Source organism: Melanotaenia boesemani, chromosome 14 (assembly GCF_017639745.1).
Source record: "Melanotaenia boesemani isolate fMelBoe1 chromosome 14, fMelBoe1.pri, whole genome shotgun sequence".
In the NCBI taxonomy this organism is placed as follows: Eukaryota; Metazoa; Chordata; class Actinopteri; order Atheriniformes; family Melanotaeniidae; genus Melanotaenia; species Melanotaenia boesemani.
Genome location: NC_055695.1, coordinates 16345046 through 16372561, shown reverse-complemented (window position 1 = coordinate 16372561; position 27516 = coordinate 16345046). Strand labels below are relative to the sequence as shown.

General features: G+C 37.6%; 1 protein-coding gene across 2 annotated transcripts in view; it reads left to right on the top strand.

The window, feature by feature from the left end:
* The window catches only part of negr1 (neuronal growth regulator 1), a 152566-nt gene extending 144846 nt beyond the window's left edge, over positions 1 to 7720 (top strand). For both annotated transcript variants that reach the window (XM_042006625.1, XM_042006624.1), the window contains one exon: positions 322 to 7720. In XM_042006625.1, the coding sequence (XP_041862559.1) occupies positions 322 to 422 (101 nt within the window). In that variant the 3' untranslated portion in view covers positions 423 to 7720. The remainder of the gene's footprint in view (positions 1 to 321) is intronic.
* The last annotated feature ends 19796 nt before the right edge of the window (positions 7721 to 27516 follow it).

Here is a 27516-nt window from a genome sequence, read left to right as displayed (position 1 = left end):
CTCCAGGTTCCTCATGTCACTTTTTGGCCTGACCTTTGTGATGCTGAGCAGATTAAATATTAAACAAACAATACTGCTTACATATTTGATCAAGGCACACTCCACACATTTTGGTGCTGGTACATTTTCATGTAAAGAATTATTTTGTAAAATTTCTTTTACTTGCCAACTCAAATCAGCTATACTGGAACTGTAATTGGCAATCTTGTCATATCATTTGAAAGCATCATACCACGCTAACTACAGATCTGGAAATGGTTGGTGTGTCAGAATGAAAGTGCGTTCATAACTAATCAGAGCTTTTCTTGTTTCTGCCCACAGCGCCCAACACTGCGCCCTATGGGAGCACAGGAAACGCATATGTCCCGCTGGCCTGCCGATACCTGGTCCTGGCTCTCTCCTCCTTCATCAGCGTGTACTAACAGAAACCAGGCCAGACACAATGACTGTCGAGAGCATTTATGAATCCTTTTTGAAATTGCTGATGGCTGGAATCCAATCTGGTGCGGTTTGTTGGAAAGCTGAAGTGGGGAAATGATCAGCTTCACTTTGTGTGGGGAGATTTTTTTTTTTTTCCTTTTCTTTTTGATGAAATTTCTGTCATGTAAATAATATGATGTTTTTTATTATTATTATTATTATTATTTCCCCTTTCCCATGTTTTTTTTTTCGTTTTCTGATTGACTGACCACCTTGTGAATCAGTGTTCACCCCCACACCTCCTCCAATCATATCAACAGTCCCTGAACCTCCCAAATGAGTTACTTCACTCATCCTTTTCCTGCGAGGCGATGGCGCAAAATCTCCATTCATTTTTGTACAAGGCTAAAAAGATGTAATTGTGCCAAGTCTCTCAGTACAGAAATTACCATACCAATGTTGTATTGAATGTATTATGGGCTGTGGAACAAAGGAAAGACATTTAGATTCCTAACAATACAAATTTTGATTATGGAGTGTGCTTAAAAATACAGAAATAAAAATACAAAAAACAGAAAATAAAAATAATAAAAAAACAAACAAAAGAACAAAAAGGCAGGGTTTTTTCAGGACCTGTTTTGTCATGATTACTCAGTAGGTGGATGAACAGTGTTGAAGGTGTGCTTTGTTGTGTTCTGAAATGGGTCCCTCAGTTACTATGCCTGCCTAACAGCTTTGATCAGGCAGCCGTCAAAGTAGCAAAATATACTGTATTGTATCTTTATATTTTAATATAGTGTAGGCTTACGTTTGAAAGTGGGACCAGCTTTTCTCATTCAACCAAGAACATTATTACAAATCACCACTTTGTACAGTATCAACAGATGAACATTGCAGCCTTTTGTTTACATCTTAAAAAAAACTACTAATTCATACTGTTTCTGAGTGAGTCCATGTATATGAATGTCATAAAAAATGGTTGCAGTTAAGAAGAAAAAGTAGAGCCCAAGTTTAGCAGTTCTTAGGAACGTGCCACTTCCCGTAGGCGTCTCTAAATCTGATCTAATGCTGAGCACCTACTGATGAATTTTTAGCTGAAAACCCCACAGTGGCATAATGTAGTTCTTAGCTACGACTTCTGGCATGATACTTGGATAACTGAAACTGAAGAAGCACCACTCAGCAGCATTGTTTTATTCCCTTATCAGTAAATGCTCTCACAGTATAACCAGAATCCTTTTTTATGTCATGATCAGCAGGACACAAACTGAAGCTCATGAGCATGCTCATTATCACAGCCATGGCACAGGGTGCTAACAGTTCTTCCAAGGTGAACGAATTTATCCAAAATGAATAAATAAATAAATAAAAACCTGTATCCATTAGAGTTCAGGCCAAATTAAATCATCTTCTATGAATAGAAGAAAATCTATCAGTTTTTTGTTGACTGAAATCGACCATATCAAGGCTCAAAAGCAGAGTTACTGCTGGGTTTATTTCTTATGTCAGCGTGGCATACTCATCCTTAAGTATCCTCTTTTCATGGCTGAAACAGAAATACTGCACTATAATGCCTTAATAGTACCATAGACATAAAATTACTTTCCTTCAAAAGGATCCTTCCAGAAACTCTCAGTAAAATACAGTTTATTCATCCAACATTTAACTGATGACCGAGTGTTCATAAACCACGAGCTGACTTGTCTTTGAAATAAGGCACCGTACTCAGTAAACTAATGGCCCTCACAGGTACTTTTAAATATGTCAGATGTATCTGATAGAAATGCTGTATTTATGGTACAGGTCAACATGTTTGCCAGTTGTGTTTGGATATAGGCTGTGTTATATTTTGCCCACAGTTGAGGGTTTAATTACTCGCGTTCACAGAGTATTTTCACATGTGAACTTGTGACTGCAAATCTGTAGAAGAATAGCCATCTCGGTTAAAAGACTTAAAGCACAAACACTGTCATTATTGTTGTGGTTATTTCTTTATAAGTTCTGCTATTTTTTTTTTTTTTTTTTTTTTTCATTCTTTTTTTTTTTTTTTTTTTACTGAAATTGTTCTCGGCTTGTTTTACAAATTATTAAATTACTGCACCATATGATCTTGTTTCAATGTTAAGGTATAATGGAAATGGGTCAGACATATTTATTCTCTTCCTTTATAAAAAAATGTACAAACAATGCATTTGAAACATGTTAAACTGGATATGTGACATTTATTTGAATGAGACACAGTATGGCATAGTTTATAATGTTGTTGGGTTCATTTAGATGCCATACCTGTTGTTGATTTAGGTACGTTAAAAAGAACAATGTTTGCAATCAAATTACCTACTTTTTGAAACAGAGAGGGTGTGAACCAATATAACAGTATTATAGAACAGAATCAATGTGTGTATATTTGGAGAAACTAGGTACCTTTTGATCTGTAGAGCCAGTGTGTAATCATAGTTTTCACACACTTGCGTGTTTGCTGATGTGCAGAGAGTATGGTTGTGCTGCATGTCAAAGTTAACCTGTGTTTTTAAGGTGGCCATTTTACAGATCTTCAGACTTTATAAGAATGAAAGCAGTTTTTTTCCAAACTTTTGCTTCACAAACCTGGTCTGAAAGTACATACCTCCTACAGATCACCAGGCTGTGTTTGTATGTGATTTATTTCAATCGACTTTGCTGATAAACTAAACAACTGCTTTTCAGTTATGATGATGATTGTTGTGACAAACTGGTGACAGTCTCGAGTTTTGCTGGTTGCTTGTCTAAGCACTTAAGACCATTCTAGTATTCCATATGAAATGTACTGGATGTTAATTATTTTCAGTATGGTATTAACAAGTCCCTTTTATCAAATACATATTATTTTATAAGTCTTCATGTAAAATAAAGTCTTGAGGGCAAAATCTAAACCTTAACAGATTTCTCTATTTTTACTTTTCACTATCAACATTTGGGGGTTGCACCAACAACTCACACATCTAGCCTGGAATTTCAAGCCTTTGTAAGGAGAAACTGGTTTGAAACTGGTAATTTACTAAATCCAAATGTATCATATTTGGTTAAATGTCCTTGCTGATAAGGATGCTTGCAGGAGAACATTATTCAAGGTTCTCCACAGAACTTCTGCAAAAATCCCGTAACACACTTCATACACAACTCGACTGACAGATACAGAGGGGGCAACTAACGAGGCAGAGACGGCCAGTTCAGAAGCTCACCAAAGCAGCAGTCCGCTGGGGTTTATCTTGGTGTGTTGGATAGCACTGCAGCTAAGTGGCGTTTTTTGGTAGCATCAACCTGATAGCATGTAACATGGGTTACAAGCACCCTTAAGCAAGTGTTCAGTAATTACTGTAGTAACTGGGGGGACAGGGGGAGTCAATGGATATGCTTCATCAACCCAAAGCTGGGCTAACAGTGACTTGGTGCAGGTACAAATGTTTTTATTTCTCATCCTCATTGCATTAAGCTCAAGTATATGGAGGTCTACAAAAATATATATTTCTGCATTGAACTATACTGTTAAGGTCACAAACATATTTGTGTTACTGATGTCTAGAAAACATTGCTCATTGGCAGCATGTTGAATATCCTCTAGCACACACTAAGCATAAAGAGCACCAACTGTTTACTTGTTGTGCATTTATAGTTTTCTTCCTTACCAAAAGCATGTTTACAACCAAGCTACACCAATGTAAATATAGCTTAAAATATAAATAAATAACATGTCAACGTAACCACAACTACAGCATCTCAAGCATCTAGGATAGACTCAGTACTCACAGAGAAGCAGGAGAAATGAGCTTCTTAAAAAAAATGTATCATCACAGAAAGCAACAAATTTCTTTTCCATTTACTTGGTTACCAAGGAGATGAGTCAGACACCAGATTGTGGCAGTGACATCACAGCTTTCTTTAAAAGGTTGAAGATCTTACATGCAATTCATTCAGAGGAAATCAACAGCAGTCATCGTTTAAGATCCAGTTGGACTGCTGAAAGCATATTTTTCTCAAACCTGACCAAGTAGTTTTGGTGCCCAAAAATCACCCAACAGCAACTGAAAGCAAACATAACAATAAAACCCAGCAGAACATCTCTTTATAGAAAGTCAACCACTGATATTGGCTGAAACTCTTCTGGGGTTTCTGTGCAACACATTATGTTAACTATAATATATTGTTAAGAACTTATTAACTTAAATGAAGCGGAACTATAAAGCTGTCTTAGCTTAACTTGATGTGTCTTAAAGGTTCAAAATACTTTTTTTTTTCTTATTTTTGGTTAAAATGAATTGAAAGTTATAAAATAACTAAAAAAAATTTCAACATAAATTCATTTCACATTAATTCCTGGTATGTACAAGGCTTATTGTACATATTATTGTTTGCTTTATTGCTTGTCATTAAAGTGCTGTCAGATTTGTATCCTGGCAGTTAAATCCTGGGTCAAACACGCTCAAGTTGAGGGACGTATTAGTGTGTTTGCACAGTGCCCCAAGTTATTGAGTCATCTTAATTGTACAGTATCATGCATATTTGATCCTCTCCCCTCTGGCCTGGAATGCTGTTTAAATCCTCCTGAGCCCAGATGGCCGGATGCCACAGCACATACAGTAGGATTAACCACCGTTTGCACTTCATCATCTTCACAGACTTGAGTGTTTTGCTCAGTAAATGCACTTCATAAAAACACAGTTCTTTCCATCCCACAATGCACATCTTTCCATATAGTGTATGTCATGACCTGAATACACCCTTTACTCAAACTTCCCTGGAGTGACATACCTCAGAAAAGTTCAAATAAAACAAAGACATGTTGATGTACAGGCTGAAAAGAGGCCACACCACCCTCCTGCAGAGATCGCTGCCTCACCTCGCACTCCCAGCTGACAGCAAAAAAAAAAAGAAAAATTCCCCACTTTCACATTTAAGATAAGAGGATTTTAAATATTCATGCAAGCGCATATAATTACAGTCCCTCAATCCCCCCGCCCCTGAATTTTTAAACTTTCCATTTCAAAGTCCTTCCCCTCGGCCCGATGTATCAGAATCGCTCTGTTGTGTGTGAATGCATTTATTACAAGCTTGAGTTTGTTGCATTATGAGACAGCAGCTGTATTATCTCACAATGGGACAAGTACTGTACTGAATGTGCCTTTAAAGTATGTCATCAATCAGTGGAACACCATAACCCAGTGCTTATTTAGAGCATTGTTGCCATAAACCACACTAAAGCTCTTATGTGCAGTCTCAGCTGAAACATATAAAACTATTGCTCACTTCAGTTTTTGCAATTACATTTCAAACATGCAAGCAAGCAGAACCACTGTACACACATTTCAGACACCTCTGAGTTGGTTTCATGAAAACTAACACATTTAACCCCAAATAATCTAGAATACAAACTGGAACAAACAGGATTGTATCATCAACATATTTCTGATAAATATTAAATGTTATGAGTTGATCATCCAGGGGAGAAGAAACAGGGTTAAAATCAAGTCAAACTACACAAACAAACTATCTCAGTTTGTTCTCAGTGCTCAAAGCTGTATATGAAGGCTCTTTTTATTAATCTTCTCTTCTGTTGACATGCTGCACCTGACACCTTTCTAAAGATTTTTAGCTATAAAAGCAGCATGAATTATTTTGTGGCTCATCGTTGTGTGACTGGATGTCAGTGTGAGAAGCATCCTGTCAAACCCAGCCTGCTGTGCCATTCTGTGACAGTGTCTTACTGTCAGTTTTCAAAAAACAAAAAAACAAAAACACATTAGAATTTTGTGATTTGACCATCAGTAACTGGGTGTTTGCAGCTCCTTGTCTATATAAAGCAGCGCTCTCATGCAGCACCATTACAGCTGCACATGCTGCAGGGTGAAAAAATGATTAGTATGGTGTCACAGTGTTGTTTGGCTTGTCACAAAGGCTTCTATGGGCAATGTTAACAGAGAGGAGATGGGAGGAGTTGTGAGTGAGGGATTCCTCCTGACCTTGTGGTTAATGAAACTCTTCCTGTGCCTTTGTCAGTTTTAACTGGGAGATTGTGTCATACTTCATGCTGAGGCTGCTGCCTGGCTCCTGCAGTCACCATCCCACTTTCCTGAGCAGCATACTGAGTTGTCAGTATCAAAATAAAAAAAATAAAAACCTGTGCTTCTTGAGTGCATTCAGTTTGGTAGATATGTTTGTTGCACAGCAGGCAGAAGCTATCCCTCCTGTCAAACCCAGGCAGAGCAAGAAAAAAAAACCTATATAACCAGTTTCTGAGCAAGTTTGATTCAGTTTCTTTACATAATCCTCTTTCATTTCTCTCACACCTTTCCTTTGAATATGTACACAGTAAGTGATTCCATACTGGCGTGACCCTCTGATTTCTTTGCAATCCTTTTGAAAACATAGCAGCTCTGAATAAAAGGGAATGGACAAGCTACTTTGAAAAGAGGTTCCATCAAGTATTTGTCAACCTGTCCCTCATTATTCCCAGTGAACTGGAAAATAAGTTGCCAGCCAATGATGCAGAGCCTGAGATAATGCCTGGGTTTTAGAGCAAGCTATCTGAAACAGGTCTGTTCATGACGCCGATGGCTGAATCACGCACCGCCAAGCGTTTTCACTGAAAACTTCATGAAGGATTGAGAGGATTGCTTTGGAGAAAATGTCATTATTTGAGTGGCAGTCATTAAATCCTATTTTTTTTTCCACCCCTCCAAAAGGCCGATTACATGTAGTTCTGTTTACACTGACTGAAACAGGAAGTCAGTTCTTTGTAGCACCGGTGTGAAACGTCTCTTCAATTGTGGGTCCAATGTTTAAGGTGCATCGTGTCACATTTGCTGTTGTAAATTAATTCAGATAACTTATGTCATTATTTTTTCTTTGGGGATGGATGTTTTAAAGCTGAAAGAACCTTAATAACATTTTCTGTGTGGTTTTTATTCCTCCGTTTTTTTATTGTTTAATTAAATCATTCTGAAAACTGATTCTATGAGAAGTCTGGAGTGGAAATGTTTACTCAATGTGTCTGAAGGTCTTTTAGCCACCAGGGGTATAGTTGTATATTTATAGGCTCTAGATCACTGGAATGATATATATGGCTTCAAGTGGCATTGATATATCTCTATATATAATATATATAAATATATATTGATATTTGTCCAAAAATGAGAAAATCCATGTACTTTAATTACTTTAAAGCTTACATTGTGTATAGCACGTATGCAAGTCCATTTTCATCATGTTTGATGTAATTTTGTAGCAGTGGTTTGATACTAATAAATGGCAGTTGATGATGAAATTGTAGATTGTGTTTGTGTTGAAATGAATTGTTTGTCTCAGCTGCGTCTGTCTCAACAACTCTGCCGTGTTTCTACATGTGTTCAAGAGGGAACGGTTGCACTGAACATAATCGCTTTGCTGCCTCGCCAGATTTCAATAATGTATTCACACCAACATGCTACAGACTAAAAATATCCCAGTCATTTACTTGATGAAAAGACATTGTGTGATCTGCAGTGAGTGGATCATAACTAGAAAAAGCTGTTTTTGTTGTATTAGTGTCAACATGCAGCTGGGTGTCAGCACTTATGGATTTTTAATGTTTTTTTAGGTAAATTATTTGAACAACATGTGGAGGTGTTGTAAGCAGAAGCACATACAAAATATTCTGATTCTTATTTAAACTCAGGGTTTATGAAGTCTCTAGTGGAGGAATAAATCATTTCAAATCAGAAAAAAAGTCAAGAAGATATTAGTTTGGCCAACAACAAGATAAAACCTGGTAAAGTTTTTTTTTTTTAATTTATTTTTTTATGTACATTAGAAAGCAAAATTGTGGTCAAAATGTTATAACTAAAAACTTTGTTACATTATTTTCTTCTTGTTTAATTAATAAGTAAAAATAAAAAGAAACAAAGAAATCATTTTTGTGATTTGACCTCTAACCATACTTTGCAATCTCTGATCTTAATCAGCTTCTACAGCCTATTTCATCCAAACACTCATGGTTCAAAGCTTTTAGCACACTAACTCCTCAAACCATGTCCAGATAAGCAGCAGTCCTCTGCTCTTTTTCATCCCATCACTCTTATAATTTAAATAATTGATTCCTGCAAAAGCAGAAGGCTACAAGACTGTAGCAAAACATTTTAAGGAAGCAAACCTGTTTGACTGCAAAAGAGATTGCAAAGATTTAGAAGATTTCTTTTGATTTTACTTCTACTGCGGCGACAAATCTGCATAAATATAATGTCCTGCAGGACTCTGACATTCCTGCCTACTCACCACAGACTTCAGCATCTAAACAAACCTGACTCACATATGCATGTCAAGGTGTGTTTGTGCAGAGAATATTTATGATACTGTGCTAAAGCACTTGTATGGATAGAAACTGCTGCTTTGAGCCAAATGATAAGCATGAATTAGCAGGTGGGTCATTTAGTATACACATATCAATTACCTCGGATCAGCAGCGTATCTGCAAACATCCTCACAGAGCTACTAACTGCTGAAGCTCTTGACACATTGGCTGTGTCTGAAATCTTTTTTTTTTACACTACATCACTGTCAGGGGCCAAAATGACCCCTGACTCAAAAGCTGACCTCTCAACCTACACCTCAATATTAAAAGAACCTAAGTCCATTACACAGAGAGAGGGGCACAATGGGTCTTTTAGGACAAAGGTGCAACAACAAATCATTAGTGGGGTAAAACTAACTGATCCGAGCTTGCATTCCTATTTGTAGGCTTGGTGTTTTCACAATGATGCTAAGAGCCAACATCGAAGGACTGTGAGGCTTTGTTCCCTCCTTATGCTGTAAATCAAAGCATTAGACAAAATGAAAATTTGACAAACAAGTTATGAAGATAAATCAAAAGCTAAGCAAATTTCATGAATCTAATCCTGAAGACACAAACATCTGCATCAGAGCAGTTAGATCAGTCATAGATCAGCTCAATCAAGACTCCACAGTGTAAACACCTGAATATAAACACTGTCAGCCCAACAGCAGGTGAGTTCAATATACCACCAACAGATTATTCCCCAGCAGCGTTGCTGTATGTTAATATGTTATGTAACGTGTTGCTGATACATCATGCAGGGCTATTAGTTAAATTATGTTTGAGCCAAATCAGGATCTATTTTCAATACTAACCACATAGATTATGTTCGTAAATACAAACAGTAAGTAGAGAAAATACATTTACATGAAAATAAGATGTAGGCGTTGATAATTACTGTCTAGAGTGGGATTTGTATTAACACATTAGTAACATTTGCTACTGATTACAAATACAGCTGCTGTCATTGTGTCCTGGCATCAAAGCCCAGAAACTGTATGTAATGATCAGCCATAATCACCATGACATCATCTACAGGTTTGTAGGTGATGTGCCATTTTCAGTCTTTAGGTTCAGGATTTTTGTACCACTGACTATATTTACACAGGAGGATGAAACTGGAGGGTGATATAAGAAACAGTATTTGAAAAAACTCTGTTGATTTAAGAGGTATTTGATTATTAAAGTTATTCTAAATATGGCAAACAGCACACTGATCCAAAACAGCCTCACAGTATTTCAATATAATGTAATCATTTGTCATATAGGATAAATATTCTTAAGTTAAGGCCAGATCAAGATCAATAAGGTCACAGCGACCCCTGTCAGCTGAATAACATGGAGTCATTTTAATAAGATGTTCCAAAAAGAGGTCTACTGAGTAACAGACTCTTCAAAGGCCTAAAAAAAAAAAAAAAAAAAAAGCTGTGTAGCAGCAGGTACTCTGGTCATCTTGACATTAAAAGCGATAATTTGCAGGAAGAAGGAACATGTTTGTGTTTCTGATCAAGAAAACCAGAAAGCTTCATCTTTTCATTTTGTATAATTGGTGCTTTTAAAATAGTTTAATCAGTATCCCAACGTTACAACATTAAACGTTACAAGTGTTGCACAAGAGCATTAAAAGAACTGCAATTTCCTTCTTAAAAATATCATGTTAAGTGACAAATTATAAAAGGCTTCAAATAACAATATACAGTACGGAGAAGGTTTGGAGGACATCTTGGAAAAAGTGGCTTTATTGTTCACACTTTAACTAAAGTCAAGTTAACTCCAGCCATGAAATTCTCTCATTTGTTTGATTCTGTGCTGACCGGGGTGCTGTTCCACTCTGACAGCCTTTTTCTTTTCCTCCATCCCTTCACAGAGTCCGTCACGGCGCCAACGGGGAGTTTGATATGATGACAAATGGTTAAATCCAGCAGCTGAATTATTGACTGGAACCAAAATGTGAAGACAAAATTCCTGTGGGACGAGAATTGAGTGGAAGCTGTTCTCCACTCTAATTGCCCCCCGCCTAGCAACTCGTTTCTTCCTTGGCAGCCCGGTGTTGAGTGTTACAGAGCACTGATGAACTCTACAACACACTTTAAGTGTTCCAATAATTAAAGCCCAAAGAGATTGTCAAGGTAATGCACCACACAACAATTGGCTGCATAAATTCAAGAGACTCTAACAACACGATTGGTCACGTTGCTTAATTGCAGTATTTGTGCAGTTGGCATAGTCTGAAACATTTTTCTTTTTTTTCCCAATGATGGTCTACCCTCTCACCTGAGGAGACAGCTGAGGCTAGTGCAGGCTTTGTGGCTCTGGAGAGGATATGCAAATGTGAGGAGATGGAGTTTATCATCCAGAACCACTCTGCTCAGAGATGGAACAATAAGTGACTGCAGCTGAAGTCAGGAAAGAAGAATTTGCAAAGTATTTGTGAAATGAAAGCCAGAATAATGAGACCTGTGTGTCAAGCGGATCTGCTCTGACACAGCAATTAGGACAAATGTGACAAGCTGGATGGCTGTTCGCCTGACGTTTTTACCTCAGATTTTGACACTTGACAAGTCAGCTGAAAGAACAAATCCATGATGTTTTGTATTTATTTTAAATATCTCTGCAAATTAAGTTTGAGTAGATGTTTTACCAGCATTTGTTTTCCAAGGCAGTGAATATGTTTTAACGTAACGCTGCCCGGATTAACGTTTATCACATAATGAGAAAAAGTTTCCAATGAAACATCTGCCAAGTCACAAATATTAATAAACTTAGTACAAGTTTCTCTCCTGTTGGTGGAACAACTTACCTTTCTCAGTCCAGTCAGTCAACCTTCCCCTGCCCTCAAAAATTACATAAAAACAAAACTTCTTCCATCAGAATGTGTCACCATCTTTCTGCAGAAGCTGTGGGCAAAATAGTGCTGCACCTACAAGGATTCCCCAAAATAATAAGCACAAACTTTACTACTTTATAATTGGAAATGTGCAAGCAGATGTTCCTTGTGGTACTAATTTTTAAGGAAATCACCCTGTAATCACCAAACGCCCTCAAGGGCGTGTCCTTGAGAAGAAACACACCAACAGGCACACTGAAAGGACTGGAGAGCATGACAGCAAGCTTACAGATAAAAATGAGACTTTTCTGAGCAGATGGACTCCAATCATTCATACCTGTCCTGGTTCAACCCTAAGAGATTATTACCTTCGCCTACTCTATTGACTTTCAACTTACAGTAGAATCTGTAGGTGTGTGTTATAGTTACATTTAAATGGTAAAACAGTAAAATGGTCTGTATTGATAAAGCGCTTTTCTGTACCGCTTTACATTACACATCACATTCACCCATTCACACACACATTCACACACACATGGCGGAAGCTGCCATGCAAGGCTCTAACCACGACCCATTAGGAGCAATTTGGAGTTTGGTGTCTTGCTCAGGGACACCTCAACATGAATTCGACAGGCCGAGGCTCAAACCGGCAACCTTCAGGCTACAAGACAACCGCTCTACCCACTGAGCCACGCCGCCCTCTTCTTCATCTCTCTACAGTGTTAACATGGTTACACATAAATCAGTGACATGTAACCGAAACTACAATTCTTCGCCTTCTGCTTCAGGAAATTTGGCTGGAAAGCCTGCGCCACCTAGAGCTTACATCAGTTTCAAAAGAAAAAATAAACAAAGGGTCGCTTTTCCATGAGTATATATATATATATATATATATATATATATATATATATATATATATATATATGAAATCTTAGTTATTAAACAGTTTTTTCATTTGTTCAATTTGTTTTCCTTTTTTAGTAGGATGACTAGCACTTCTGTTACTATGGAAATGAGGCTCAGTTAGGCTCAATGATGATTTCAAATGTGTAATACAAGGTCTACACATGTATAAACTGCTTTGTGAATAACTTTGGGTGTTTGCTAATGTGTTTTTAAATGCACACATAAATGTTAAGCAATTTTAAGACAACTTAGACATGCATGTGACAAACTGCACTGACATATTTTCCACTCAGATTTTTTTGTAAATGTAATCATGTTCATGTTAGAAAATGCTCCTGTACACACTACTTGATAAATGCATGTGAATGACTCTCCTGACTTGCAGAGATGAGACTATATTTGTGCATACATCAGCTTGTGTGTGCATTTGAGACTCCTTCATGTGTTAAGACTCCTCAGAGTTTCAGTTTACATGTGGAAAGTGTTATTTTGTTAAAATCATAACTTACCTTCAGTAATTCCAGTAAAGTAGATTCTAATGATTAAAATTTATATTTGCGTGGAAATCCAGCTGTAAGCAGAGCACCAGCAGAGGCTCCAGAGCTGACAGGACTCTGCAAAATCACAGAACTGTGGAGCTTAATGAAAAATAACCACAGTTTATTTGGGAATATATATTTAGAACTGAGTAAAAATACATGCTCAAGATTAATTACCTGAAGGCCTTTGTTTAGTTATTGCTTCGTTCATAAAAAAAATTCAGGCAACAACTAAAATTCCCATCAGACATGCTTTATTTTCAACTTGTTGGTTTAATAGTTAAATCCACTTTTTACCCACATCTGAGACTCCAGCATGCATATACATGATCATGGTTGGCATTCTTCTTTAACTCAATATGTTGTGAAAAGTTTTTTATTGTGTGGCCACCAAAACTACTCTAATAAACCATTATGTGAAAATGTTGCACTGTTCTGACCCTCCAATAAAGATTCAACTGGTAGACATATAAACTTTTACCAAAATGTGTTAAAATCGTAATGCACTGAGTCAGTTAAGGCACCTTACATAACCATAAAGTGAGCCTGGCGTTAGCTGTCATCAAAAGTGCACCCACAGCCCCCATCCCGAGATGAAAAACAAATGAAACACTTTGAGACCGAGCTGATTCCCTCCCGCTCTGCGACTCCATCTGTCACTCCCAGCGACTTATTCTTAGCAAGAATGCTTTCCTGCATGACCTCCATCATGGGGCGCAAGATGAACGAGGTGGGTCTGGTCTCTGTCCTCTGTCTTCTCTTTGCCAAGGCAGCAGGAGCACTGAAGCATCGAGAACACCTGCAAACTTAGAGTAATGAGGCAGCAGGCCACACGGCTGCCCCTCCTCCCAGCACTAATCAATCCTGCTGGCCATTAAGGGAACAGTGGAGAACAGCAGCCAGTTAGAGAAAGCTGCAAATCCACACCCACATACATAATCCGTCACCTCCTTCTTAAAAGTGGTCATCTGTAGCTTCTACTGGATGGTCACTTGTTTCGCATTCACACACTAAACATCTCATACTTCCCATCTGTGGCCTTTGAAATTCTTGTTGATTAAATTTGTGTTTCTGGTAGAATTTCAGCCAATTACATGTAAAATTTACTTCATTTGTTTTCTTCCTTTTAGGCTAAATTAACCACAGCTGGAGCCAAAAACAGGAGCCACGGATCCTCCTGCCCAGAAGATTGAGCTCTTAACCTGGGTTAGCCGAACATAATTAATTCAGTGCTGAATCAACATCTACAATGTTTACAGAAGCATGCAGCTGATTATTGACACAAGGGTGCAAAAGCAGGAACTTTGACTACTTAAGACATCATTTTTAGAAATAAGGTACTGCTTTGCAGCTTTTTTTATTTTTTGCTAAAGTGCACAGTTAAAGAAAGAAAGAAAAAAAATCTCATATCGTTGCCATTGTTAAATGAAAACAAAAAACCAGTCTGGATATCACCAACATCAGCAGCAACACAGATACAGGACATCTGTGTGTGAGAAGTGTTGTTTGTTTGCATATTGTTTGATGTAACACTGGATTGTACCTTTCTTTCATAAATGAATTCATCCTGAAAGAATGGGCTGGTGAGATTCATGAAAGTTCAAGATGTTTTGATTTAAATAGGCATGTGCTCTGAATAAAACTTGAACTGAACTGAGCATCTGTTTCATATCTTTGTAATGGTAAAATCTAATTTATTTTAATATAATTATTAGTAAAAGCCTGTTTTTTTCCTTTATTGTTCAGAAACATTAGTAATAATTTCCAAATATTAACAATTTTTTCCTTTCTCGTTCTAGTCAGTGATTAGTTTGTTCTATCAGTCCAAACTCGTACTTTCGATATGCAATGAGGCTGAGGTGAGCTGGAAAACCTGACTGGTTGACTGGTTGTTCTGAACGTTTCACCAAACTACATCAGATCAAATCAAATGATCTTATGTAAAAATTTACCAGATACATACTATTTTTTTTTTTAAATTAGTGTTCAAAACCAAGAACATGCACATCATCACTAAGTATTATCATCTGAAGCTGCCACGTAGTTTGGACTTGTTCTGCTTGGCCATCGCAGTATGCTACGGAGACCCCTAGTGGACACAAGAAGATTTTTATCTTTTGCATTCGCATTAAAGGGATCGTCAGACGGACACTGACAGAATTGTGTCAAAAATACATCATAATACATCATGATGCCTTGTCTTGTTGACCTTCTGTCTCACAAAGGATAAGTGAATCTTAACACAGACTGTTTTGTCTTCACTCCTCCTCAGAAGCATCGTCGGACTACTGTGACGTGTCATTCATGACGTGGCCGTGGCACATCCACCATGTGAGGCCAAAAGTTGACTTTTAGTGTTGTCCCTGTCCATGTGGACTGAGATAACACTGAAATAATCTGAAAGAAACAAGAACAGAAAGAACATAAAATTAACCTTTTTTGAGCAAGAAGAGTTTTTCTTTTTGGCATCCTATAGAAGCTAGTGGCTGGAGCTGTCTAAATCCTGAGTTTTTTGGTCCTCATGGTTTTTGTTTTTTCATGTCTACTTTGTTTTATAAAACATAAGACACAGTTCATATGGACAACCAGCACTGTAGCATTTTTTGTATGACAGAAAATAAGGAAAACTAATAAATCTCCTTTAATCTTCATGTTGCAATGTTCTTCCCGTTAGTTCTTACACATTTTCAGAAAGATTACTTTTTTTTTTTTCCTGAGCACCCTCAAGCACTGGTTCTCATCTTAATGCATGAATGCTGCATACAAAAATATGTTTTCATTTCAATTGAACCATCCCTCTATACCACCCTCTTTAATCTTGTACAGTCTCCTTATTTGCATTTCCCATTCTGATCCTACCAGCCTGCAAGACAGGAACCAGAAATGCGTTGGGGAAAAAAGACACACCGTCACAAGGTGTGTATCCTCTGCGCAAAAAGGAAAAAAAAAAAAGGAAAAGAAAAAGAAAAACCCGATGTCATTACCCAACATGCACTCTCAGAGCATTCACATCTAAAGAGCATTTTTTTAGGAGCTCCCTCCCCAGTAAAACGGGAAAGCATAATGGAAATTTAATCAGCAACAAGAGAAGACAGCAGGCATAATGCAACAGATGATAAATAGAAGAAAGATGCAAATGTTATTTATTTTAGACAGGCCATGCTGACAAACCCGATAATGCCTCCTCATGCGGTTTCACCCTGAAGCTTCTTTTTGATGGCTCCAAAGTGCCATGCAACAGTTTTCACAGCCTATCATTTATGGAACAAATTGTGTTATTCATAGAAATGTTTTCACTTTCTCCAAATGTCTCTTGTCACTGTTGCCTGAACACCAGGGTGGAGGCCTAAAGTAATAAAGTGGAATGCAAATTGCTTCAGTCATTAAAGACTAGGAGTATTTTTTTTAACTGGAAACATGAAAACTCTTAAAATCTTAGTGTGTGCTCATATCTTCACACAAAATTATCCCTTCTGTAAGCATCTTTGATGAACAAGCTAATAAATTTGAGGCAAAACACGACACAAGAAGGCTTTCATGCCTGCCTCCTTCAATAAGCATATATAATTTTACCCTTTTATGACCACCGAGTGACATTTTGTGAAATTCGTCTGTGTTTTTAACAGCACACTTAACAGTATGAATCATGTCTATGCTGCCCACGTGTGATGCTGATTCTGTATTATCTCAGCATGATCTTAGTCTGGGTTTTTTTCACTGAGGTTCCAAGCTCGCTGTAGCTCCATTCTCTGAGTTTGTGATATTTTGAGTTTATTTACATACATTTAGTGACGATACCAAAAGTTTTAGTGTTACTTTTTATTTCAGTATCAGTCTTTGTTTTATATGTAGGACTTAAAATTGAGATTTCACTGAGCTATGGTTAAAATCTTATTGAGTTTTGTAAAAATTCCTGATAGTGGAAGCATAAGTAATGCATGAAATGAAAGATGAAATACATCTATATGTGTAGTGTGTGGAGATTTGCTGTGAACCATTTAAAACAATACGCTGAACTTTAGCAGATTTTTGCACTTCTGGGCCCCTAAAGGAGGTTAATTTAGCATCGATCCAGCATCACACCACTAGCTCCATTCAGTAGAAATCAGTCTGATGTTGACTCTTTTCTTATCTCTTGCTTTGTCTCTTTCTCTCTTTCTTTTTCTCTTCTCCTCTGATAATGTTGTCTTGTGTTTCTTTGATGAATCAGCCACAGAGTGCGTTTAAAATAGCCACTGTGTTGATATCCAGTTGCTAGTATGTGACGTGGTGCATAAAGCGAAGCTCAGCTGTTTCTTAGTCTCAGGATACTGCTGGGCAACATACATAATAAATGTCACTGTTCCACCACAAGTCAGAAATGCATATCTTTAAGGTTAGAAAGGTACATAGTGCTACTTTAAAGAACTACAGTGCATTAGAGCCATTTGATGTCACTAACACCTTCACTACTTTACATCTATGTAGCTATGCAGCTGTGGGTTTAATATCTTTATGCAAAGCAGCATTTTAGTTGGAAACATTTAAAGATCCCCTCTTAGAAAAGTTTATGTGATACCATATACTCATTTACTCATTCATATTTATACAAGGTTTTTTATTTTGTTGTTGTTGGTTTCCAGCAAAACCAGAAGGGTGTTGTCATGCTCCGCTGCCTGTGCACTTCTCAAAAATTTGATATAAATGCATCCTGGGAAAGCTGCAGTTGGCATATCACAAACATGCAAGGCTGAATGTTTCCAGTGTTTTCTCTTAAGCTGAATTTATGGTTTCCATGCTGGTGTCTGCAGATGTGGGAAGCGCTTAGATTAATTAACCTAGCACACACACTGGTAGTGGGTGTGGTGCCATCCAGATGCCAAATTGCTCACAGAGAGACAAAAAGTGCACGAGTCAAGCCCCACGTTAAAACTTGCTTTGTTATATTTGTTGTGATAAAGAAAAACTGTGTAAGGAAAATATTAATCACAGCAGAAAACTACAAAAGGGATGGAGAGGAAGCTTTATTTACATGGTTATTTTCATCTGTGTTTACTTGCTGTATTCCTTCTTCTCTCCAAGAAGCTTTTCAGCACATATTGTTGTGTTCCCACCACTTGTGAAATGCTGTGAAAATGTAGGCAGAAAAGCCAGATCCAAAATATCAACAACACCATGAGGTAGGGAGGAGGGGGGGGGCGGGGGGTTGTAAGAGTTTATAAATGCTGCTAATGGTGAATATCTGCACATGTAAGCATGAATGAGGCTCTGAAATGGTGTGTGTGTGAACAAGCAGCCTCATCCTTTTTTGATACTGACAAGTTTAGATGTGCAAAAACATACACAAACCAACTTCCACATTTAGCCCTGGAAAATACAGTTTTCCTTGTTTTTAGGATTAATTAATTATATAATTCTGATTCCTTATACTAAAGTAAAATAAACTTGCTTTTTTTCTTTGATACAAAATTGTAATTTTATTGTCTGATTGAATCAGCTAGAAATTGAAAGTGTTTTACATAAAACACTGAAAACAATACAGCGCAGATAATAAAGTGTAGACAAAGCATTAAAAAGTACATAAAACAATTTAACAGGCTAAGAAAGTTAACAGGTAGAGTTAAATGAATAAAATAAAATCTTTTAAACACATTTGGCACTTTAAAGATGCTCGAACAATCAAACACTGCTCTGCATTGACTGCCAAATCATCTCAATTTAAATCACAAGAAAGGTTATATCTAACAATTTTGGCCTTTAATTTGACATTTTTGTCGAATTGTAAGTTACCATGTGCTAACAGAAGAACAAAATGTAAAAATATTGATTAATTTAATGATTGCATGTACTTAGTGTCATGATGTTGTCTTACAGAAGAAATCATTGATGAGTTGCAGACCAGAGATTAATTTGATCGTGTGAAGAGATAAAAATTTTAATTTGTACATCATGCAAAACTCTAACAGACATGTGAAATGGGTTGAAATTAATTTGTTATCTCTAGTTTTACTAATCAAATTTAAATATCATACACAAAGAGCCACTATGTTTGCCATGACAATGGCCTGTTTGCAATGCTGCGGGTCAAAATTGCCGTGTACAATGTTCAATGTTCATTTTGAATAAACAAAGTGCAAGATGTCTGAAAATGTGCTAATTCAAGAGGAAAATGTAAAGTGACAGAGTGGCAGGGTGAGAGGTCCTTTAGGAGATGTGTGTGACAATGAGTGTTGTAATAACACATGCAGGGCAGTGTGTGTGCATGCAGGTGACATTGAGGAGAGTGTGGGCTTGAAGAAAGGGTTGCGGTGTTTCAGTGAGACTCAAAGCCCTGTGGTGCAAACTGTCCTGTAGTTGTTTGATTTTTGTCATCACACTTTGATACCACCTGCCAGACTGCATGAGTGAGAGGAGGACAGGGGGTGGATGGACCCTTAACAGTTGCTGAATCATTGGTGTCAGGAGTATAACATGTTGGACAAGTGTGGGTTGTCTGACCTGCTGCAGGGGAAGCAGGGCTGTTTCCATACCGCATAAAAGTTTCATTTTGTTAAACATACTCTGCTCACACAGCTTTACCTGTAAAAGAAGTAAAACTGTGGGACTCACAACATGAAAACGTAAAATTTGCTACAAGTTAGACCCTTTTTTTAAGAGAATATGTCTAGTTTTAAATGCTGCATGTTTAAACAAGTGTCCATTAATGCTCTGTCTGTTTTATTTACTTTCATCATGTATTGGAGGAGCTCTTCTTGATTGGTTTAGCAAATATATTATATTATATATTATATATATTATAGCAAATATAAAAGCAAACAAAGATTTTTGTTGGCTTTTGTGTGTGTGTGTGTGTGTGTGTGTGTGTGTGTGTGTGTGTGTGTGTGTGTGTGTGTGTGTGTGTGTGTGTGTGTGTGTGTGTGTGTGTGTGTGGTTTCTCTTTCTTTTATTGTGTTCGACAGTGGATTTGTACATGCAAAATCTGTAAAGTAACAAGATTTTCATAGCAAGCACCTGCTGGGATTTATATGCTGATTCCTCATCATAGCTGATGTTCAGCTTGAACATGTAAGACTTCTTCTCATGCTCTACTCAACTAACTAACATGTGGTTACAACATTATGTCCAAAGAGAAAAAAAAAAAACGAAAGGGAAGGGGCTCACTAAGTTCTTTAATCATTTTGAAAAATATATTACAGTTCTGGGTTAAAAAAAAATAGTATATATTTGATTTATCTGAATTTTTTAAATGTTATTTTCTGACTGCACTGATTTGTTAATGCACAACTTTGTGTTGGAGCATTTGCTGCCAGTTGGGGGCAACATCAGATGCATGTGGAACAGTCTGAGCTCTCGGTTCTGCTGGTGTTGTTAGTCCTTCAGGTTTACTCTGCTGTAAGATAGAAAAAAGTGGAGAAATATCGACTTTTATGATGGAGTAAAACAAAGTTGCAGAATAATAAAAATTCTCCAGGACAACTGTCATTTGGCCTTTTACTTGTGCTTCTTTGTTATTCATAGTTTTAAGGTGCTTCATTATCCTTGTGATGAAATGTGCTGTTGTCTGCCCCTCCCAGCTTTAAGTTTTACCCAACCACCATTCAGCCTATATGTAGCTTAATCTCCAATGGGGGTGCACAGTCACTTTTTTTTAAGGATTCCATATAAACCTGTGTTGCCTGAATACGTAAAATCCTTCCATTTGTGTGGGGTTGGATCAAGACAAATGCCTGCATGCCCTAAGCCTCTATGTATAGTATTGTATTATTGGGATAGCTGATGAGACTCAAATAGGTAGTTCTAGGGTTGTCAGTCTGCAAAATTTTGTTCTTTTATTTTCCAACAAATTGAATAACATAAAATAAAAGTTGCCTAAAAACTTTGTGTTGTATAAGTAGACAAACAGGCAACATTTGGAGATATATTTTTGTCTTGGCACCATTTCACAAGCCATGCCATGTCATTCCTGCGCACTGACGCATCGCTGCCAGTGATCAAGTGAAGTTGTGTTGTTTGCAATTTCAGTGATTGCAATACTTATGCGTTAGGGCTGCGTACACAACTGCGAAGGCATCAGCGTTCATGATGAGCAGTTTGTGGATAGACACTGATGCTGTTTCAGAGGTCAGGGTTGGGCTCAAAGTGTGTATTATTATGTACTGGATGTATTTGACTGTATAATTTCCATATGAAAATGCTTCATTGTATGCTTTGAATCAGTATGCCAGTCCTCTGGTCTAGTAGTTATGCAGTCCTCAAGCCCAGGTGTGTCTGTGCCACAGGGTAACACAGCCTTTCATTAGCATTAATACAGCTGTCAAGTGAGCTACAGAACTGCTCCCTGGACATGAGTACAAATGAACGTTTTGCCAGTCCCCAGTTTGTGTATCTTTACTGGATCGTCCTTTCAAAAATGGAATTTAATAAACAACAAATGATTTATTAATGGTTAATAGATGTCCATTTTAAAACACAAAAATACAGTTTGATTTTTAAGTTTTCTTTTACATAATGAAAAAAAAACTTAAAAATTAAAATCTGGCAAAATAAGAATCCTTCGGCTTGTATTTATTTATTTATTTTTCATTTTGAGGTGATAACCCACAAGGCAACAGCATCATTGAGGTATGACTACAGTGCTCCAAAGGGTCATGGTGAAATAATGTTTGAGGATTGCTTTTGCATTTGCAATGCTTTCACACTCAAAATACTTTATATGACTTTGTGCAGGTGCAGTGCACCACTGGTCCAGTTAGGATGAACAGCTAGTTAAGAAAAAAATTCTCAATATGGGACACTAAGGAGAAAATTGAGGTACCTTGCCTGCTAACTGTTACCGCCCCAGGCCCCGGCATGTCTCATTTAGATATGCGGATTTTGTGTGGTTACAAACAGGTGATTGTCTGGCTGCATGGGTCCTTGTGTGCAACTAGTCGACTGTGTGGTTGGCCATCTGTGATTTGCCAGATTGTCTGCTTTCGAAGTGTCTCCTCATTGCTCCTCACATCCATTTTTTATTTTCTCTATAATTGAAATTTGGTCTTTGAACTGGGTAAATCAATGTCTGCAAAAAGCCTTAGATGGACCCAGCTATTAATCATTGATTACTGTGTCATGGCTACTCATGGTTACTTGTATAGTGCACTGTGCTTTTGTGTATTTTGGAATTTTATTGATTTTGATCAACCCAACCAGAACTGGTTTTCCCGAACCATATATTTTTTTTGTTTGTATCTGTACCTGTTTTCAGATTGTTTTTTTCTTTTTTTTTTTCTTTTTTTTTTTTTTGGTTTTTAGTAATCAATACATTATTTTACCTCAGCCATTTAGTTGTGGTCTTTATTGTAACAATAACTATAAAAGCCTACATGATGCTACAAAATCTGCTCAGTTTTTTTTAGCAGTCAGTGGAAATGCAAATGTTATTGTCCTGTAATATAAACGTAGTTATCAAAAAACCAAAACAACAAAAAAAAAAAAAAAAAAACACTACTACATGTTTCCTGTCTATGTATCACTGTTATTACAGTACAACACTGTACTTTAACTTGTCACCTTGATTCTCTTTGCTTGACCACATCTCTAATAACACAGCTCCAAATAACAGGTTTTCATTATTACCTCCGTCACAGTGCATGTTGTGTTTTTGGTGGTGTACGTTTGTCTGTCTGTCTGTTAGCAACATAACTCAAAAGATAATAGATAGATTTTGATAACATTTTCAGGAAATGTACAAAATCAAATAAACTACAACTAGATTTTGGGGGTGATCCAGATCACCGCCTGGATCCAGGAATTTTTTAACACTAAAACCGCCAACATTCAAATACCACCTAGAACTGCCAGAGGGGTCATTTTGACACCCTGCCATCGAAGTATAAAAATGATGGTAAAGGTGGCATTTACCATGTGCATCGCACCCTGGGAGATGAGGATGTTTTGACACCCACACTTTTCACGGTGAGATGGTCCAATACCCACACTTTTTCATTTAAAGTTTACCTACGTGAAGGTTAGTTTACACTTAATATTTGTTAGCAATTTTTAACCCCCAATCATGCCTTTCTATGAAGATACACAGCCCTGTGATGGTAAAAGTGGTATTTTGTTAAAGTGTTACCCCTGAGACACATTTGGTTCAGAAGAAAAGCCTGAGTTTGTTCATAGGGATAATTTTGCCATTCGAATTCGCCAGATAATGCCCAGAATCATTTGCAAAAAACATCCATCCATCCATGCATTTTCCATACTGCTTGGTCCAGTTCGGGTTGTGGTGAAGGTGGAGCCTGTCCCAGCAGTTAGCAGGTGAGATCTGGTAACATTAAGACCACCACCATTCTGGATCTGGTGATCCAGAAGGTTTAAAATATGTGGGGTTCTGTGTGGGCTGTTTTTCTCAGGTGAGTGGCCCTATGGTTTGGCAGAGGTCTGCACTCTCTGACTGTTGCTAGATTAAATAGTAAACAAAAATCTAACTATTTTAAAGCAATTTCTCATAACATTTTCAAAGTGAATAATATTACATGCCCATTTTTACAAATTAAGGTAGAAATCAAACATCACCATTTTGTTTTCCCCATTATGTTTTAAAATGGAAATCCAGTGACCAAAAGTTCCACTTAAATTTCAGACTTTTCTTTACCAACTTGAATCTGACTCCGCGTTGTGAATACAATTGTATCGCTGCACAGAACAGCATTCCTGCAGAGCAGTCCCTAATCAAGGCTTGTTTTGGTCCTCTAACTCCTGGGCAGATTTTGCTGAATGGCTTCAAAACTGTCAATACTGTCACACCTCTCCATGAACTGGCAGCTCATGAGAGGAAGTCATTAAATGAATCCTGGCAGTGCACATGCCGAACTTCCATTTGTCATATAACATCATCCTACACTGTAAATGCACTGCTTGGGACTCATATAATCTCTAAAGAGCTGAGTACATTGTGTTTTTAAATCAGATGTGTACTTTCATAGAGCTATCCACTAAGTGTTTGTTAAGTGTATCTATGCTACCAACAGTTTCCAGCTACACTACAAGCTGCACATTTCTTTGAACTTGACCTATAATCTTTTATAAATGCATTTTCAAGATTTAGAGCGGGGGAAAGCCACCCTCACTCTAGTGAAAACATAATAAGAGAGCATCCAGATTTTTAAATGAAGATGAACTAAGTAGAATGTGGTGGAATTATTGGTCTGGGAACAAATAGGGAAAAAAGCTTGCTGCATGTTGTCCTGCTGCGATAACACATTTCCCTGCTCTGATTTTCTTCCCCCTCTTCCATAAGAGCAATGTGGCAAAAACAAAACAACCACAGGCCTGTTTCAGACAAGTAAACATATGAGACAAATTCTTGCCGAGCTGTACCCCATCCTGAGCGCTCTTTGTTTAGAAATATCCTTCAGTGTCCTACTTTAAATTAATGACAAAAAGTTGTGACTGCAGATGTCAGATAACATGAACCAACCCCGGCTCGCAGGGAAACGATGGCTATAATTGTGTTTGTTGGATGATTGAGAGGGTTTCAGAGAACAACTTGAGCCTCTGTGCTTTGGTAGCTTCCTGTTGATTAGAAAGTCATCCATTTTAATGGCTTTTCTTCTTCCTTTATTAACTAGACACCTCTCTATGCAACAAAATGGAACTGAAATGAATGACATGCTATTAGAAGAGAAATAATAGCTCAAAGTGGCAAAACAAAGGAAAAAAAAAACATGGGAGGATATAAATGATTGAGATACAGAGCTTTGTAGTCTTCTCAGCATGCAGCTCACAGTAAAATGTTTACCTGAACAAGTCAAAACCACTATTGTATTTCCTAGAAGTGGATTCATTTTTAAGGCAGTTATCATGCGTCACTAGCACTCAAGGGCCTTTAAGGTGAGGCGCTTAAAAAATGCTGTTTAACTTTCAGTCTGGTTTTGGTTGAAAACCATCCAATTGTAATAACACCACAGCTGTGCCACTGATAATTATGTTATTTCTATAAGGTAGTCTTGGTTTTAAGCTATGAGTTCTGGACGTTAAATGTTCAAGCACCTGAAGAATGACTCATGAGTTGTGACATTGGCCAGTTAACACCTGCAGCATGTATGGTACGGAGCAAGCAACCGCATCGTGAAGCTGCTTTTAGATTTAACCAAAGTCAACATTGGGATGGAAAACTGTAGTAATAGCCTAGTCAGCCCATGATTTTAAACAACTTCCAAGATCATGATCTGTAGAAAACCATATATATATATATATTATGTGTGTCATATAGCCCTCTGCAAATTTTTCGGTCCTACATAAAAAGTGAATGTAGCAGAAAGAAAACATCAAATATTGAAACTGAACTGGAAAATTTGTGTAAAATAAAATTAAAGTGGAACATCTCACAGCTAATCAGATGAGCTGGTTATAAGTCATTACCATAATTAAATACAAGAAGCATAGCATCCCATGAGCTTGAGAAGTAAAAATGTCACATTGATCATGCCACAGCCGTCTGAGCTGAAACCTTCTGCATAAGCACCACAAGTAACACAGAGTCAAAAAGGCCATTTAATTTTGTTCTCTTTTTTTTTTTCTTTTCATTTCTTTTTTCCTTTTTTTCTTTTGGGACATAGTCTCCAACATTATGAGCAAAGTTTATGAAATTTTATTGAGGATATTTGAGACTTCAAAGCCACACTACTGAACTTTGGTACCGCTTAACAGCAGCTAATTGTATCATGTCTCATCAATAAGCTCTCTCCAGCCACTAAAAGTCACCCAGACGTCACATCATCTTTGTTGTATCTCTTTGTCAAAGCTGAATGCTTCCCTAAGAATGCTAAACTGGCATCTTCTGGGTAGTTTTCTGATTTTTTTTGAAAACACGTGGAGCCACAGGGTTCCCTGTCACCACCACATAGACAGAATAATCCCACATGGGAATAGCATGCGCTCCCCCTTGGTTGTCTGCAACTCAGAGCTCTCCCTCAGGATAAACTTCCAACAGGAAAACAAGACAATTAGAGAGGCAACCTACAATACAAAATGACTCACAGTCTACAGTTTACCGCCAGACATAAGGTTTTATAGCAGCTGTTACTCTCCAACATATACAACACACATACATCCGATTACTTTGTCACACAGCTTGACATTTCCAATCATCTACAGGTGTTTCTAATTATTGGGAAGCTGAACTGGAGCTTTGCCCTCATAGCACAAGAGATAAAGAATAACTGAATTAATAAGGGACTTTCATGCAATTTAACCATTTTTTCACCTTGATATGGATCGCTGTGCGTATGGTTGACATATCTCACAACACCAATAGTGGCTCTCAGCAAGCACATCTCTCCTGATGCTGATTATGTATGGGAATTACAGAATAGCCTATCCTAACTCTGATCTCCATTCAGGTAACACACTGCCACTGTTTCATGTTTTGATCTCTCTTCTTAAGATAGACTGATAACACTGAGAAATATAAGATGCTATCACAGCAGGTGTAAACCCCCCTCATCGAAAGGATCATATCGAGCATCACCACATCAAGAGTCTTTGCTGAAATGTCACAGATGTGACAGGTGATAATCTGCAGTGGCAGCTTCAGGGTGCAGACAGAGTGATGGCCCAATCCCCATACTCTAAATCTGCATGTGTGTGCATGTCTTTATGGCACACAGGATGTTGGCTACTGCTCTGTCTCGGTACATGGCATACATCTCATCACTGCTTGACAGGATGTTATGAACTCTCTCCAAACATGTCATTGACGAGTGTCTTAAGCTTCTGTGTCTCCTTGAACAGGGGATAAATGACTGCCTGTTTTAAAAGCTTAACAATAGAAATGATGAATGCCACCCATAAGTCCTCTCAGTGATTCATGACCTGCTGCATATATATAACCATAGCTGGCATTAAAAGCGTAAATAGAAGAGCTAATGTGGTACTGCTCAGTGTGAGACCAAGCGTGCCTGCACCTGCTTGTTGTGTGCCTGAGATGCTCTCCCTGGCATTATGTGTGCAACGTTTCAGCAGCCTCAAGCTGGCTGAGCCTGCTGTCAACTTTGATAGCACACATACTACTTGAAATCTGTGTTGGACAAATGAGCATTTGCATATAGAAACTGTTCAGGTTGATATTTTCCAGTTATTAGGGCAGCACTGTAAGACAAAAGCATAAACTGACAGAACTACAAATACTATGTCAGTTTTAGTCTACTCAGGTTTTTTATTTGCCATGAAATGAATAAAGTCTGCATTCGAATTTGACAAGATTGTTAGAGGTGAAGGTGAAATGAAGCTACATATTTAGCAAAAGTAACTCACTAACCCATAAAAACATGCTGCCAACACACATGCTGGTGTTATTTTTAAATAAAATACATTTAAAGGTCAACTCAATTAACCTACATCTTTTTTTCCCATATTGAAAACCTATTTGCATCTGCTTTTCGATACTCTGAAATCAGTCAGCTGTGAAGAATTTGTAATGTGGTCGTGGGTGCCAAAGCTTAGATATTTCTTAA